The 18,451-nt window shown below is 44.8% G+C and overlaps 1 protein-coding gene across 2 annotated transcripts in view; it reads right to left on the minus strand.

Moving 5' to 3' along the window:
* Window positions 1-18,451, minus strand: part of KCNAB1 (potassium voltage-gated channel subfamily A regulatory beta subunit 1) — a 217,664-nt gene that overhangs the window by 55,486 nt on the left and 143,727 nt on the right. For both annotated transcript variants that reach the window (XM_081190502.1, XM_081190503.1), the window contains exon 3: window positions 1,035-1,072. In XM_081190502.1, coding sequence (XP_081046628.1) covers window positions 1,035-1,072 — 38 coding nt within the window. The remainder of the gene's footprint in view (window positions 1-1,034; window positions 1,073-18,451) is intronic.

Below are 18,451 nucleotides of genomic sequence, written 5' to 3' on the forward strand. Positions count from 1 at the left end.
GTTACTCTCACTTGTCACACATCTGAAGCAGCAAGCCAGGTTAGGAGGGGCAGGATAAGCTGTGCAGCACACTCAGCTCTGTCCTCTAGCACGTTGCCACCCGCCAAAAGATCTGCTTAGCAGCCTCTCCCACCCCAAGCCCAGAAAAGTCCCTTCATAGGTCTTCTCCCTTATAACCTCCCTTCAGCTCATGTTCAAGCAAGAAGGACAAGTTTTAAAACCTGAAACCTGAAACCCATGTATTTACTAGCTTGGAGTAGCTATCAAATGTCAACAACTTGGACCCTGTTGCCCACCATCACGGGCCAATGTCATGGAGAGAAAGAGAGGCCAGTTTTGGCAAGCCAACCTTACAACGCGAATGTAAGAAATGGGCAGCGCAATCCTGCTGAGAGATGTTCCATTGAATTCAATGGGACTCACTCCCAGGAAAAATAATAATCTAGGATTGTAGCCTCTTAACCACTGTTTTAGCATAACATAGAGAACATAGAAAGGTGTGGAGAGGAGTGCCTAAGAAACAACGAAGATAATACCATGTTATCTGTGTAACCAAACACTACTGGGGATATGTTGCCAGTAGGAGAGGTCTTGTGTTCATAGTAATTTGTAGCTGGTGCCTGAGGTTATCGACTGAGCCCATGTTGGAGCTGAATTGTGAATCAGGTCTGCTAAGCTCACAACTCACGCTCCTCACTGCCCTGACCTCAAAATGTATTCTTCATATCCCTGTCAGTGGACCACAGGTGTCTTTTCTCTTCAGGAACATGTTTAAAAAGGTATTTTAATTGGATCGCAGAGCCATTTAATGCCAGAGGTGCTGTCCATTAAATTCCAGGTTCTGAAAAGATGTTCTGAAGTGCATGAAAAGCACAAATCCCTTTTCTTTTAAGTATGATCATTCCTTTGCCGGAATGGACTCTGTACATTCTGTCATCTGTGGTTTGCCTTTTAATTAAAAAGACATATAAGAAATAAGACACAGCCAAATCTCTCCCCCCCACCAAGTTGTAGTTAAATGAAACTTTGCTTACCTCGTCTGAAATTTGACCTCCAAACGTGACCCACGTCCCTAGGAAGAAACACAGTGATTTGTTACTCTTTAGGGCTTTCCTTTAATATATGAAACACATAATAATTAGGAAACTTTCCCTCAGAGAATCTCCCCAAGCTGATTTGTTCGACGAGCTCTTTCCTAATGAGAACGTACTCCAAGGATGTTGAATGCTTTCAATTTAATTGCCTGACAAGCGACAGTGGCCGGGTTTCCATTACTTAAACAGCCTTGTCATAGCTAGGTAGGGATTTCTCCTTTCTGAATAGGACATGGATGAAATGTTTCGATAGGAAGAGATTACAGTCAGTCAGTGAATGCACCGCTCCTGTTAGCAATTATGGGTAAGTCAGTATGAAAAAGAGCCCATGGTACAGCTAGAAGCTAGATTTGATCAGACATCCGCTCCACATGGCAGTTCCCACATTAACTGCTCTGCGCAGAATTTCTGAATAGGCGCAAGTCAAGCTCACTTAATTCAGTTTGCAGCGCAGTCCTCTACATCAGTGTTTCCCAACCTTGGGCCTCCAGCTGTTTTTGAACTACAATTCCCATCATCCCTGACCACTGGTCTTGCTAGCTAGGGATGATGGGAGTTGTAGTCCAAAAACAGCTGGAGGCCCAAGGTTGGGAAACACTGCTCTACATGCCTTGTTAGGAGCAAACCCCATTGAGTTCAATGGGGTTTACTCACAGGTGAGAGAGTGCAGAAGCAAGCCTTCCCCTTCATAGCAACCTCTGAATGTTTTGGAGTACAACATCCTTCAGTCCCAGCCAGCACCCAGTCAGCTCCCAACAGCACATTGAGGTCATGGATGTTGTAGTCTAAAAGGTCAGAAGAAGGTTAAACCACAGAGCCTAGGACTTGCCGATCAGAAGGTTGGCGGTTCGAATCCCCGCGACGGGGTGAGCTCCCGTTGCTCAGTCCCAGCTCCTGCCCACCCAGCAGTTCGAAAGCACGTCAAAGTGCAAATAGATAAATAGGTACCACTCTGGCAGGAAGGTAAATGGCGTTTCCATGCGCTGGTCTGGTTCGCCAGAAGCAGCTTAGTCATGCTGGCCACATGACCTGGAAGCTGTACGCCGGCTCCCTTGGCCAATAAAGCGAGATGAGCATCGCAACTCCGGAGTCGGTCACAACTGGACCTAATGGTCAGGGGTCCCTTTACCTTTTAAGGATTGAGTCACGGAGCCCTATCAGTCAGTTTATGCGAGTGAAAACTTCAAGAACATACTTGCAGCAGTTACACAGCTGGCTTCTGTATGTGCCGCTAGATCTGCAATCAGCCATTACAGATTAATTTTACTCTGGTAGGTGGGGGAGGGGGAGGGAGAGTATGATCTTGTATCCGATAACTCAGCTAGTAGAGAGAGCAGGATGTCGTGATGATGCATAGTTCCTGCCAGCGCTCATTGCCACCAGCTGTAGAGAGATAATACCCTGGGATTTGAAAAACCCAACTAGAGCTTGGATTATGCATATCATTGCATTGTAGGCAACATTAAACCTATTCAGGCACTGTGGAGAAAAAATATATACGTTGATAAACAGGCAAGGGAGATAAACCCGACAAAGCCCCACGCTCAGGCTTAAGCAATAGAGAAAGATTGAAGTTCTTCATGAGAGCCTCATTCTCTGGCAGGGGCAGCAGGAAGCCAATTGCTGTCTGTTGTGTCTTTCCTGCCCCCCCCATAGCTGTCAACTTTTGGATTTGAAAATAAGGGATCAGCAGCCTCACCTGTCCCAGAGACAGTCTACGGCAGCCTTTCTCAACCTGTGGGTCCCCAGATGTTGTTGAACTACAACTCCCATCACCGCTAGCTAGCAAGGCCAGAGCTCAGGAATGATGGGAGTTGTAGTCCAACGACATCTGGGGACCCACAGGTTGAGAACCGCTGGTCTACGGGATATCTAACACTCCGGGGTAGCAGTGGGAAGCAGCAGGAAACGGCGCTGAAATAAGGGAATTTCCTGCAAAAAAGGAAAGGTTGACAGCTATGCCCCCCCCCCCCGCCAGCCACATACTGTACTGTGGTGAAGTCTATGGTGGGGAGTACAGCAATGGTGGATAAACTTGGTGCGGCTTGCCTTTCAGTGAGAACCTACACAATGTGCACTTCCTAAACCGTTATGTGAATTGAAACTCAGTTGGTTAGAGCATGGCATTGGTAACATGAAGGTTGCAGGTTCGATCCCCTTATGGCAGAGGTTTTCAACCTTTTTTGAGTCCACAGCTCCCTTGACCAAGTGCATTCTTACTGTGGCACCCCTGTGGGGCTCAGGAGCCCAGTTATGCCACCCCTTGCCTGCAGAGCTGGCAACCTCTCACCCTTTTCAAACCCTTGTGGAGTGTTCCCTCAGCTGCCTCTCCTTTCCCCTCTCCTTGGGAGTCCTCTGGGCAGCTGTTGCTGCCATCCCTGGTCTCTGAAGAAGAAGAAGAAGAGTTTGGATTTGATATCCCGCTTTATCACTACCCGAAGGAGTCTCAAAGCGGCTAAGATTCTCCTTTCCCTTCCTCCCGCTCAACAAACACTCTGTGAGTTGAGTGGGGTTGAGAGACTGCAGAGAAGTGTGACTAGCCCAAGGTCACCCAGCAGCTGCATGTGGAGGAGCAGAGACGCGAACCCGGTTCACCAGATTATGAGTCCACCGCTCTTAACCACCACACCACACTGGCTTTCCTCCCCTCCCCACCACAAAGAGAGGTCACTGTGGAGCTTATATCCATGGCTGGTGCAATAAACAGCCGTGCAAGCCTTTGGGAGGCAGAGATGCGAGAGGGCATCAGAGGGAGGGAGGGAAGGAAAGAGGGACAGAGGCCAGTGTTGCCTGCGGCACCCCTGAATATCATTCAAGGCACCCCAGGGTGTCACGGCACACTGGTTCAAAAGCACTGCCTCATGGGACAGCTGCACTTTCCCGCATTGCAAGGGTTTAGACAAGATGATCCTCAGGGTCCCTTCCAACTCTAGAATTCTTTGAAAGACAGCTATTTTCAGAAATTCACTTTTCTCTGAATTTTGTGATGCAATTCTCCAACCCATAAAACTCCCCAACATACAAAAGTGTATATGTTAGAATAAAGTGTGCCTAAGAATTGGTGAAAATAACAGCAATGCATTGTAATAGGGAGAAATGCTGTGTGCGGGGGGGGGGGGATATTTTGGGCAAAATTGTATACAAAAATACTGTGTCTTAAGAAAGTTCTGGAATGTAGATTAATGTTAATGAGGATGTCCTCCCCACAAAAGTTTGCAAACAGATGTGGAAAGGTGGCAAACTGAACTTATGATTGGGAAAAATGAGAAACGGAGAAAAACTGAAATTGACATATGTGATGAGCAGCCGTGTGCAATCAGGGATCTACATTTCGGGGGAAGCCTACATGCACAGAGCAGGGTTCCCTTGTGTCCCCCAAATAGTAAATGGGGTGAGGGGAGGTCAGCATAGATGTGGCAGTAGGGGCAGGATCAGCAGACACAGCCCTCTTCTCTCGTCCGCAATATTGCAATCATGTGTGAAGGGGAATACATAGTTAACCTTAATACTAGATGTAACTCTTGCTTCATGGTGTCAAGATGAGTTTCGAGATTTCTGAAACCTCTCATCAAACATTAAGGTCATCATCCACTGAGAAGTTCTCCCGTCTAGTCCCCATGAGAATGATTGAGAGCTGTGCAAGATCACACAAAGTTCGCAACAGCTAATGGCACAATCATTCTGTTAATCTTTAAAGGTTCTGTGTTTGTTTTCCAGTAATGGATTAACTCAGCAACTTCCCTGGTAGTGAAAAGTGAGTGTGAGAATGATTTTTAAAATGAACATGTCTGCAATGTAGAAGAAATATTATTTTTCTCCGTAGTATTTTTCTAACTTCTCTTTATTATTTTAAATCTGTTTTTGCTCTTTAAAAAGTCCTATCACACACAAAAATCTCTCACCTGGAGCAAGCATTTTGGGGGGGATTTTGACAGTTGGGACAAAGTTGTGCCTTCTGTTGTTCAAGCTTGCCAACCAGTGCCCTAGTCATTTGTTAAGGGGTATCCTTTACAGGTATGCAATATGCTAGTAATTCTCTCACTGTGTGATCTAGCTATCTATCTACCGTATTTTTCGTTCCATAAGATGCACTTTTCCCCTCTTAAAAAGTAAGGGGAAATGTGTGTGCGTCTTATGGAGCGAATGCAGGCAGGAGGCTCTGCTCAGCACTCCCTTTAAAGAGTCGCGCAGAGCGTGTGTGCGGCTTTTGGGGGCTTTCCCCCGAGGAGGGAGAAGGGACTGACGGGCTGCCCTCTGTCCCTTCCCACACCTCCCGGAAAAGCCAGCAAGAGTCGCTGCCAGGCTCTGCTCAACGCTCCCTTGTAAGGGCTCCCTTTCGTCCCTCATCCCGCTTTGCTGGGAAGCAAAGCGGGAGGAGGGACAGAAGGGTTTAAAGCAAGAAAAGCGAGAGCTGCTTACATGCTCTGCGCAGAATATTTTTTTTCTTGCTTTCCCCCTCTAAAAACTAGGTGCGTCTTATGGTCAGGTGCGTCTTATGGAGCGAAAAATACGGTATCTATCATCTATCTATCATCTATCTATCTATCATCTATCTATCTATCTATCATCTATCTATCTATCTATCTATCTAAAATATCTATCATATCTATCATATCTATCATATCTATCTATCTATCATCTATCTATCTATCTATCTATCTATCATCTATCTATCTATCTATCTATCTATATCTATCTATCTATCATCTATCTATCTATCATCTATCTATCTATCTATCTATCTATCTATCTATCATCTATCTATCATATCTATCATCTATCTATCTGTCTATCTATCATCTATCTATCATCTATCTATCCATCCACACAACAGTTAACATATATAAAAACCAGTTAAAACAATAGCAGATATATAAAAAAAATTAAAAGATTCATATACAGTTTAAACAGCTCATGTATAAAATCAATTCAAATCCAATACAGATGCCAATTGAGATAAAGATCTTCATTCAGAAGATTTGCTCTGCTCTTGTTCATCAAATACCTAAAGCTGAAAAATACCACAGAAGAGTAAGAGCTCAAACAGCCTTTGCTTCTGTCACCATCACTTGAGTTTGCACATCATGATGCAGAAGACAAGGTGCTGTAGTGTGAAAAAATGGGAAATTTAAAAATCACCCCATGCTCTTTATCACCTAGTTACTGTGTCACTTTGATTCAATCACAGACGCAAAGCAGCCCCAAACATGTCTCGCTCAGAAATGCATGTGTGTTAATATGTGCATTATCAGATAGTCGGAAAAGCTTAATAAAATGAACCCCACCACCTGACTCCTACCCTGTTCCCCATTTTGATCAAATAATGCTCAGGGCCGGTTGAAGACTTTTTGCCGCCTGAAGCAAAGGACAAGATGGGGCCTCTCTCATTTCAGCACAAAAGCTAACCCAATGGGCAGCTCCATCTTACTTGAACACTGGTGATGGGAGAGTATTCTTCACCAGAGCCAGGCCAGGTCATGTGGCATGCACAGCTCTCTCCTCCAAAAGAGGGGAATGGTTGGAGGGCTCAGGAGCAGCAGCCATGGGGCTGACAGCACAACCTCCAGCATCTGCTACCTGTGGCGATGGCTTCAACTTTACCTAATGGTAGGGCTGGCTGTGATCATGCCCTCCCCAGTCTTTTCAAAAAACAGTAGCTTGACGTTAGAAGGCTGGAAGAAAACCACAGTGCCACTACCTACCTATGACAGCTGCTGCTTACCTGAATGGGCAGGGCACGAAGAGAGGTAGGGGCTTTGTGCATGTTGCAGGAATTTATGTATAGGGTGGGGGGGGTTTGCCCCTCCAGCAGATATCATGCACATGCAGCCCACTACCAAAATCAGCACAATCACTTTTGTGACTTTTGCGATTTGTCCCTACAAACACTTCATCACAGTTTCTTTCTATCTATTCAAAGGGCCTTTGCTGCACGATACCAAATGTAACAATTCACTGATACTGGCTCACTGGGAAAATTTCAGAAATTCATATAGACATGTGAGTTCAGCTACTCAGCAGCCCCTCTGCCTGAGTGATAATTCCTGGCCTCCTGATACCTGAGTGCCAGCCCGGTAGCCATTCCAGAAATAACAAACCCAGATGAAGACAAAAGGCTTGGATTCAAAATGGATGCCAAGAAGGGGGGAGGCCTGCCTTATCCATCTCCCCTGACCAGAGACAGTTATTCATCATGGTCTAGAAAGATGACTACCCCAGAAGGGGTGAGCCAAGATGGTGCTGGCCAGGTTCCTAAGAGCTCATCGAAAGCCGAGGAGAGCTTTGACCCCAGATGGGGGAGTGAAGGAACTGTTCAAACTGCACTGGAAGTGAAAGACAGGGGGAGAGTGGAACGGAGTTCTAATTCCCCCACTGCTGTTGCTACTGGAGAGCATGCTGTAGCATTGAGCACTGTCCGATGTTACAATTGTGGACAGGCTGGGCATCTTCAGCGGAACTGTAAGAAGCCACGCCAGCCAAAAGGAGCAAAGGGCAGCTCTGGAAAGCCTGGCGCATCAGGCAAAAGTTATACCAAGTCTCAGGTGAAACCTGCTAAGGCTTTGATGTCGAAAGGAACCATGCCAGATGTTGAGAATGCGTTTATAATTGACACGGGTTGCACAGTTCATATGTGCCCACACAGAGAACTGTTTTCAACGTTTAAGAAGCAAAGCTTCGCTGTGAAACAGGCCAACGGTCAGGAGCTGGAAGCGACCGGGATTGGGACTGTGTATCTTGAGAGTCTGAACTTGACTATAAACAAAGTGTACCTGGTTCCAGAATTACGGTTCAATCTGCTGAGTGTGTCGCAGATTGCAAAGAAAGGACTGAGACTGTCCTATGATGATAAGAGCTGCAAGATCTTCAAAGATGGAGAACTGTATCTTACTGCCAAAGAGAAAGATGGACTGTATTTGTTGACTTTTGATCAAAGTGATTACATGAAATGTAATTCTTCTGATTCTAACATGATCTCTCTTGCAGGTGTGACCAAGACGGACACCAGGAAGGTGACCACGAGGGTCGACAGGGCATTTCAGCGGGTGTATGCTGATGTGATTGGTCCTCTAGCACCATCTAGAGGCAATGCAAGATTTTATCTTGTGTGTGTGGATTGTTTTTCTCATTATGTGTGGATATATACACTGGAGAGACCAAAAGAAGCCTTAGAGAGGTTTCAGGAGTTTTGTGACAAGGTTAAAAATGTGCATGATGCTAACATTGATTGTCTCTTCACAGATGAGAAGCCATTTTTTCTGTTACAGGAGTTTCAGAAGTTCCTGGATGAGAAAGGGATAGACCACAAGGTTGCTGTTTCGGCGGAAGCGTGGAACAGGGGGGTCTGTGTAAGGGTGAACAAAGAATTGCAAAAGGGGATGAATGCGCAATTGCTGAGTTCACATTTGCCACATGAATATTGGGCGGAGTCATTAATGTCCTATGTTCACGTGTGGGTGAGAAAGGTCTCAAAAGAGTTGGGAAGTTCTCCTTTTGAGAAGCTGTTTCATAGAAAACCTTCTGTAGCCTATTTTAAGGTTTTCGGGTCTCAAGTGAGAACAGAAGCTCCAGGTGGAGTAAAGAATGCCAGAGGCATTTTTGTGGGATATGAAAAGGGTCTCTACAGAGTAATTTTGTCTGAATCTGGTCAGGTGATTCTCACAAAGTTTCTAGAGAGTGCTCCTGAACAGGAGCGGGTAATAGTACACACATTTCCCACAGAGGACAATTCAGATGATGATGATTTTTCTGATTACACAGATTACAGTGGTACTGATGATGACAGTGATAGCTCAAAGAGCTCAGTTGAAACAGTCATTGAGAGGAAATCTCACATAATGAATAGACCTTCACAAGTGAAGGATGAACCACTGTTTGCCATTGGTACTGGTTCTCAACAAAGTCCAGAGGTTGAACCAGTGAGCAGAGAGGATCAGCACCTCATACGCAGGTCTGAGAGAGTTACAAAGGGCGTACCACCAAAGAGGTACTCAAAAGAGTTTGCTAACTTAGCTGTTGCATGTGTTGCTATTGTTAACAACTCAAAACAGGTTGAAGCTGTGTCTAAGTCAGAGACAAAGACACAACAGAGAGTAGCAAGCCAAGGTAATGCAGATGCACTCATTCCTTGGACACCAGACAACCAGAGAGGTACACTGGAGAAACCAGTGGTAGGGAGTTCCAAGGGCGGAACTGAAACAACAGGGGACTGTTATATGTGTAACAACTGTTTGTTTTCTTCTCTGGATCATGTTTTGCACATTGATGCTTTTGGGGGAGGATGTCAGGAAAAAGCAGCAATGCAAAAGCCAGCTGCAGGTGGCTGGAATGCAAAACAGGATGTTGATGTCTGGAACTGTACTATTGGGGAAAAGGGGCAGTCTATTCTCTGTACTGAGCACCGGATGTTAGCTCAGAGTGTCATCTGACCTGTACTGGAAGTACAGGGGTGGAGTTGTGACTCTACTGCTGGAGTCTGGAGAGTGCAGACACGTTTCTCTGTACTGCTGAAATGACAGGAATAAAGACATGTAAATAGCCTCCTGTCTGTCTTTTTCCCCTCCCTGGGGGAATGCAGGGAGGAGGGAGAGGAGGGTGTGTTCTTCTCACGTTTGAGGAGGATTGCCGATTTATGGCCTTGCCTGTATCCTGCCGGGAGACGCAGACGGGAAGGTCAACAAGTATCTCAGCCAATTGCCCGGGGGAGGCCAGTTACCTCTGACTGCGTGCTGAGAATACTGACAGACAAAAGGGTGTGATTAACTTGGCTGGGAAACAGGGAAATGTAAAGATCTCTTTTGTTACACTTGATGGGTGTTTGGTGGAGGGCAAGGAGAACCATAGGGCAGCATCCAAAATGCTCAGATTACGGTGCTTGCACCCGACCTCCCCTTTCATGATGTAACCATGATGTATTAGTGATGTAGTTTGGAGGGGGGGATGTAACATGGGGATTAGTAGCTAATAAAAGTTTGGGTTCTCTTTTGTTCGGGGCTTCCATCTTGTTCCACCTTGTGGCAGGTGGGAGTCCTGTTGCGACAGTCTTCAATAAAGACCAAGCCTACTGGCTGCTGTTTTGCTCTAGTATTCCTGGCTGGTGTCCTTGGTTTTTTGTCCAAGGAGGCCCTCAGATTTCTCCGTTAACATACACCAGGAGGAGCACAGGATTTGTCCCCCTGGCACACCCATGCAGCCCCAGCCTAGGAAGCCAACAACAAACCTTGACTCCAGATCATGGTTTGTTTCCGGGAAAACAAAGCATGATTCTGTACTCACACCTCTTGACACGCCAAGTTACTTGGCTTGCAGCTCCTGCGTTCACAAGATGAGGAACAAAGTAGGAGTGATCTGTTCATTGCCAGTATGTCATAAACCATAGTCTACCATGGCATGTGAAAAGAGGCAACCATACAATTCCTTGCAGACTCACCAAGCATCTCAGAAAATCTTGGCAAAAACAAAGACCCAAAGAAGATAAAAAATGGAAAAGGAAATATTAGTGGTGTCAACTCACAAAACCAACTAACCTGCCTGGCTAAATAACAATCCAGGAAAGAAAATCAGATTTCAAAACCTTAATAGTTTTCACTGTTAAATGGGTGAATTAAAATGGTATTGCTAACTTTATGAAGAAACCTTCCGACTGACCTTGTTAAATATCGCTGCACATTTCAAAAGGTTTAGGGTGACTTACTGTTTGGGTGCAGAGGCACAAAAGAAGAACAAGAAAAAAGTAATAATGGGCGCACTTTGTGAATTTAAGATAAGAATGTATGAATAGCAGAATGTATGGTCCTACTGAAGATAGGAGAAGGGGGAAGTAAGTGACCAAAATACCAAAGCATTTGGAGATAAACATGAATGTTGGAAGTATTCTGCACCTGCATGTTCCTGATGGGTACAGTCTCTCTAACTAATGCCTGCTATTTACTCTAGCACTGGAGAATGCTAATATGATTCACTCTGTTAACTCCAATATTCAGCTGCATAGTTAAGCTTTGGAACTTGGGGAAATAGAGTTGATCATTAGTTACATTCTTGAGTAAAACTAGCCTCTCTGTGTATTTTATAAATTTGTCCACGGTCCCCTCATACAAGCCAGTTTGTTGTTGGAACATTTATTTGACCTTTATTTATGTTTATGCATTTTGATGCATTTTAATTTATTTGTGCATTGACATATGCACGAGGTTGTGCATTAGGTGAACGCTAGCGTACCATACTGCAGCTAAGAAACTGAGATTTGAGCTAGAAACTCCAGCGTTCAAATGTCACCCCTGTAGGGACAGGCAGATCAGTCTATTTCTGGACTGTGTCAGTTTCTCATCTATTGATTCATATACCCAGTCCATCTCATTTTTTTCCACCCCTCCCATAAATATATGTATCCTATCTCAATGGGCACATTTCTAAACATACTTTAAAAATCCTAAAATGTACATTTGACACATTTGTGATAATGAACAACCACCAGCAGTTGTGGAGATTGCTAAATGTATGTGAAGCATTTTGAATAAAGCCCTAAACAGCTTTGGCCCTATATACCTGAAGGAGTTTCTCCACACCCATCATTCAGCCCAGACGCTGAACTCCAGCTCCGAGGGCCTTCTGGCAAGTTCCCCCATTGTGAGAAGTGAGGTTACAGGGAACCAGGCAGAGGGCCTTCTCGGTAGTGGCGCCCTCCCTGTGGAACACCCTGCCTTCAGATGTCAAGGAAATAAACAACTATCTGACTTTTAGAAGACATCTGAAGACAGCCCTGCCCAAGTGAAGTTTTTAATATTTGATGTCCTATTGTGTTTTAATTTGTTGGAAGCCGCCCAGTGTGGCTGGGGAAACCTAGTCAGATGGGTGGCATATAAACAAGCAAACAAACAATCCAGTCACATCAGCTCCCTGGTTTTCTGGGTAGCTTAGCTGGAAGCAGTGAAACAGCTGGGGAGTGTGTCTGTGGAAGGCTTGTGATAAACCCAACCGAACACTGACTAGAGCCCATTTTAAGGATTTAAGGAGGGTGCCTAAGAAACCATTGACAGGGCTCATGCTCTCCACTTTCAAATATTACTTTCAGGGGCTGCTTCACCGTCCTTGAAATCTCTTGCAATCCTTCGCATTAAGCCATTTCAGCCTTCCAGTAATTTCTCCATTATGATTCTTTCAAAAATGACATGTTACCAAAGCAACCGAGGAAACCTGAAAATGTTTACATGCAAGTGCTTTAAACCTCATAGGCAGAGGTAACTTGTAAACACTGGGAGATGAAAATCCCAAAGCACAAAGAGCCAAGCATATGAGCATATTACTTCCAATTTTTGAATTGCTTTATCTGCTAGTGGAGGAGCTGTCACTTATCTAGGTACCAGGCAGTGAAAACAGATGTTTACTTAGGAACATACAAAACAGCCAAATGCAGGTATCAAACTATTGGTCCACCTACCACAGTATTGTCTGCTCTGGCTGACAGTGGCATTCCAGAAGTTCCAGAACTACAACTCCCATCATTCTTGTCCATGGACCAAGCTGACTGAGGATGATGGGGGTTGGAGTTCAACAACAACTTGGGACACTGCGGTAGAAATTCTATGGATGCAGGAAATCACTGCAGCTGGGCACCAAACTGCCATTTTATTTCTCATCCACTTGCCTTCTGGAGATTTCTTTCAAAATATTGATAATTACATATTCAGAAATAATGGTAAACCATGGATTGGCAGTGGGAGCACTCCTTCTTCTTCTTATGGGCAAAGGTTAGAAACTTCAGACCTTTTACCATTTTGTTCCAATCTGGCAAAGCTTACACTGAGGTTTGGACTGAGGCTCCACCCACATCGTGGCCTAATGTACACAGCACTGGGCACTACAGTTTAACACTCATCCTGGGAGCTATAGCTTACCATTCAACTCCCAGCATACATAGAATCATAGAATTGTAGAGTTGGAATGGGGACCACAAGAGCTATCTAGTCAAAAACCCCTGCAATGCAGGAATCTTTTTGGCTAATGTGGGGCTTGAACCCACAACTCTGAGATTAAGAGTTTCATGCTTTACCATTGGAACAGACTACAGTTCCCACAGGATTCTTTATGTGAGGGGAATGATGTGTTAGGAATGTGTGTGGGAGCCATGAAGCATGGCAAAGGCTTGTAGCGCCACCTGGTGCCTCGCTGACCTCGGTGACCTGCATGCCCGTGCCTTGCAGTGTATTAAGTGCATAGCCTTATATGGAGTTATGTTCCCCCTCTGGGCAGTAATTACCCTATATGGCGATGGGTGGGGTTAAGCCATGACTGGATGTAGGTAATGTGAGACATTGGCAAACGGCCATGCGACAGGAGAGAACAAAGGATAATAAAAGTTACGGGAGAGAGAGAAGTTCGAAAGGAGCTGCTCATACCATCCTGAAAATATTGCTGGCTCTCTGTGCCTTTATTTTATGCTAAACCGCCATTTGTGACGGCTGACTTCCGTCAAATGTGCTTCGATGGCATGGTGTATATGCAAGCTTATGTCCAGTCTTTATTGAACATTTGTTCTGATTTATTTGTGGGGAGCTTCCATGATGACAAGCATTCATCCTGACCCAACACTTTTAGTGCATTCCCTGGTCGCTTTCTTAACTATAAAAACCAGATGATTCTTATTACAGTGGTACCTCGGTTTAAGAACAGTCTGGTTTAAGAACAATTCGGTTTACAAACTCCTCAAAAGTGGAAATAGTGTCCCAGTTTGAGAACTTTACCTCAGTCAAAGAACGGAATCCGAATGGTGGAAGGGCACCAGCGGCGGGAGGCCTCATTAGGGAAAGCACGCCTTGGTTTAAGAATGGTTTCTGTTTAAGAACAGAGTTCCGGAATGGATTAAGTTCGTAAACTGAGATACCACTGTGTTTTTTTAAAAAACTGCACCTGGATTTGTTGTGCAAGGTGACAAACCTTTAATCCACTTGAATAGCACAAACCTACATTTCCAGTATGTGCCTGAATTCCTCCTGCAAAATACTGACAGCCTGGTAGCAACTTTAATGCGTTTCTCTAATGACTGCCAATTAGACTAAAAACAATCACTTCAGTACTCCTATGAAAACTCTAGAGTATCCCAGCAAATATTGAAGGTTTAATCCTGCATGGTCTATGATTCACCTAAACACTGTCTACTCAAACATGCCCAGTAATTGAGAGATCTATGTAGGTGCCTGGGCTTCCATGCTGCATAGCAATTTGTCTGATTCAACTCAGGGAGAAAGTAACAGCTAACTGTCTCTAGCATGAATTGACTGGAATAACAAACAAAAGCTACCCTAGAATTGTATCACAAAACCGAAAGCAGCAAGTGTGAGAAACCAGGGCAAGAGATAAAATAGCAATTTAAACATCAAAGGAAAAGCTAGAAATATTAATGGATTAAGGATATTGTTTTCCACACACTAGGCATTCCTAAGGGTGGTGGAGCCAGCATGACGGGGGCAAGAGAATAAGGTCATTTCCAACATTTTTGATCACTTTGTTTCTGGAAGGGTAGACACTATCCTGTGGTGCTGAAGTCTTGGGTAAAATTGCCTCAAAGGTCCTATATTAATTATAAGGATGCGGGTGGTGCTGTGTTCTAAACCACTGAGCCTCTTGGGCCTGCCGATCAGATGGTCAGCGGTTCGAATCCCCATGATGGGGTGAGCTCCCATTGCTCTGTCCCAGCTCCTGCCAACCTAGCAGTTCGAAAGCACGCCAGTGCAAGTAGATAAATAGGTACCACTTTGGCAGGGAAGGTTAACGGCGTTTCCATGTGCTCTGGCACTCATCACGGTCCTCAATAGTGGTTTAGTCATGCTGGCCACATGACTCGGAAAGCTGCCTGTGGACAAATGCCGGCTCCCTCAGCCTGAAAGCGAGATGAGCGCCACAACCCCATAGTGGCACTCATCGCCTTTGACTGGACTTTACTGTCCAAGGATCCTCTACCTTTTACCTTTACATTAATTATAGCCCCCCCCCCTTAAAAAACAAAGTACTCATGAGAAGAGAAAACTCCATGGAAAAGATCCTGATGTTGAGAAAGATTGAGGGCACAAGGAGAAGGGGACGACAGAGGACGAGATGGTTGGACAGTGTTCTCGAAACTACCAGCACGTGTTTGACCAAACTGCGGGAGGCAGTGGAAGACAGGAGTGCCTGGCGTGCTCTGGTCCATGGGGTCACAAAGAGTCGGACATGACTAAATGACTAAACAACAACAACAACAACTTAAAAAAACTAATAAGAGGATTCTCTCCTCCCTTCTATATCTTGAAACCCTTGAGATGCTGAAATAAGGATATGTCACAGAACAGGGTGCTATTGATTATGTGAATGATCCTGAGTTACATAGATAATTCCTTAGGAACATAGGAAGTTGCCTTATACTGAGTCAGACCATTGCTCCATGTAGCTCATAGAATCATAGAACTGTAGAGTCTTCTAATCCAACCCCCTGCAGGCCAGGAATCTCAACTAAGGCATCCCTGATATTCAACCTTTGCCTTCAATGATGGGAGCCCATCACCTTCCGAGGGTGTCCATTCTACTGCTGAACAGCTCTTACCATCAGAAAGTTCATCCTGATGTTTAGTCAGAATCTCCTTTCTTCTAACTTGAAGCCATGGATTTGGGTTCTACCTCCAGAGAAGGAGAAAACAAGCTTGCTCCACCTTCCATGTGATAGCCCTTCAGACCTTTGAAGATGGTTATCATATCTGATCTCAGTCTCCTCATACGCAGGCTAAACATACCCAGCTCCTTCAACCATTCCTAATAAGGTTTGATTTCCAGACCCTTGATCATCCTGGTTGCCCTCCTCTGCATACATTCCAACTTGTCAATACCCTTCTTAAATTGTGGTGCTAAGAACTGGACACGGCATTCCAGGTGTGGCCTGACCAAGGCATAATAATAATAATAATAATAATAATAATAATAATAATAATAATAATAAATTTTATTTATATCCCGCCCTCCCCAGCCGAAGCCGGGCTCAGGGCGGCTAACAACAATCAAATAATCAAACAGTCAAATAGTCACACAATCTAAAAATATTTCATTATAAAAATTAATTAAATCAAATTGATGGCAACCAATTAAGCAAAATTCTGTGCAGGTTGCCAGAGGAGGAGTCAGGCTGCGTCCTAACCAAAGGCCTGGCGGAACAACTCTTTCTTGCAGGCCCTGCGGAAAGATGTCAGGTCCCGCAGGGCCCTAGTCTCTTGTGACAGAGCATTCCACCAGATTGGAGCCACAGCCGAGAAGGCCCTGGCTCTAGTTGAGGCCAGCCTAACCTCTCTGAGGCCTGGGACCTTGAGGATGTTATTATTTGCAGACCGTAGGTTTCTCTGTGGGGCATACCAGGAGAGGCGGTCCCGTAGGTACGAGGGTCCTAGGCCATATAGGGCTTTAAAGGTTAAAACCAGCACCTTAAACCTGATCCTGTACTCCACCGGGAGCCAGTGCAGCTGGTATAGTACTGGATGAATGTGATCTCGCAGCGAAGACCCCATAAGGAGTCTCGCCGCGGCATTCTGCACCCGCTGGAGTTTCTGGGTCAGTCTCAAGGGCAGCCCCACATAGAATAGAGAGGTACTATTACTGTTTCATTGATTTTTTAAAAAAGGAACCCTCTAAGTGGTGTAAAAGTAAAGGTAAAGGTACCCCTGACTGTTAGGTCCAGTCATGGACGACTCTGGGGTTGTGGCACTCATCTTGCTTTACTGGCCAAGGGAGCCGGCATTTGTCCGCAGACAGTTTCCAGGTCATGTGGCCAGCATGACTAAGCTGCTTCTGGCGAAACCAGAGCAGCGCACAGAAACGCTGTTTACCTTCCTGCCGGAGCGGTACCTATTTATCTACTTGCACTTTTTGGCGTGCTTTCGAACTGCTAGGTGGGCAGGAGCTGGGAGTTCACCCTGTCGCAGGGATTTGAACCGCTGACCTTCTGATCAGCAAGCCCTAGGCTCTGTGGTTTAGACCACAGTGCCACATGCGTCCTCTTCTAAGTGGTGTACAAATATATAAAACAAAACTTTAAAAAACATTGATTAAAAACAGTTCAGAACTGGTATTTAAAACATTCAAAATATTATTAAAATCAACAATAGAGGGAAAAGAGTTAAAACAGATGCAACTTCTATATGTCTGGATAGACCTGCCTAAACGAAAATGTTTTAAGCAAAAATAATTCAGCCAAGGAGCCTACCGGATGCCAATAAGCAGGGAGTTCTGAAGCGTAGGTGCTGCCACACTAAAAAAGATTTCTTAAAAGTGTGAAATAGGTATTATGGGGCACTCATAACAGTGCTGGTTTTGCAGATTGATGTGGCCAAGTGGGGGTATATGGGGCATGTTGTTAATCCCATCACTTCAACAATATTCCCCTTCAGTAGGCAGTGGAGCACCATAAAACTGATTCAAGATAACTGTTTGACCATTCAGTGATTGACTGTTGGTGCCAAGCACTCCACGACAGTGCTGTTCAAAAGGGCCACTGCAGTGCCCCCATGTGTTCTGCATATGCCCATGTTAACTGCAGCCAAAATGTATGACTCAAGATCTGGAGGTGGAGAGCAGTTCATATATACTGGTATACTGAGCTTCTTTGGAACAATTAAGGGATTAAGGATTTCCTCTTCCGAGCAGCGAGTGCGGCAAACTGTATCCCCGAATATCAGACTGTTGCAGGCTTGCTGATAAATATGTTGTTACTAAAACGTCTCTGGGCTTAGAAAGCAACCGTAAATATTTGGCATTTGCCAATTGATTGCTAGCTAAAGGGAACCATGAAGGCATTTTAAGTTACGAGCAAGTGAATTGGGGTGGGTTGTGAGGGGAAGATCACATATTCACTTGGACATGTACGAGTCCCCTATTGCCAATTCTTTCTTTCTGTGCATCGAAGGCTCCTTGTCCGCTAGAACTTCTTCCGGAATGTCATTTTTCTAGTAATTGCTATGGCAAGCAGCCATGTGTTTCATTTTCAAAGGGCAAATCAAGTAGAATTGGCCTCTTTAGTTTTACGCTGCTGTATTATATTTTTACATCTCTTAAAACAACAGCAACAAATCTCATGATCTCCCTAATTCTAGATCTTTCAAAAGAAGGGAATGGTCTGTAGGCTGCTTTCCCCGCCCTCCTGTTAAATAAAAATCCACTTGCAATGTCTTACCACAACAGCTTTGTATCTGCCTAAAATGCATGTGTGTGTCTGTGTGTGTGTGCATGTTTTCACATAGCAAAGATATGTATTTGCTAGACCACATTTGACTATGCACATAGAATAAACAACTCTAGTCCATTGGACTAGATGAGCCTTTGAGGTCCTTCCAACTCTACAGATCTAT

Source organism: Podarcis bocagei (assembly GCF_964188305.1).
Source record: "Podarcis bocagei genome assembly, chromosome: 4".
In the NCBI taxonomy this organism is placed as follows: Eukaryota; Metazoa; Chordata; class Lepidosauria; order Squamata; family Lacertidae; genus Podarcis; species Podarcis bocagei.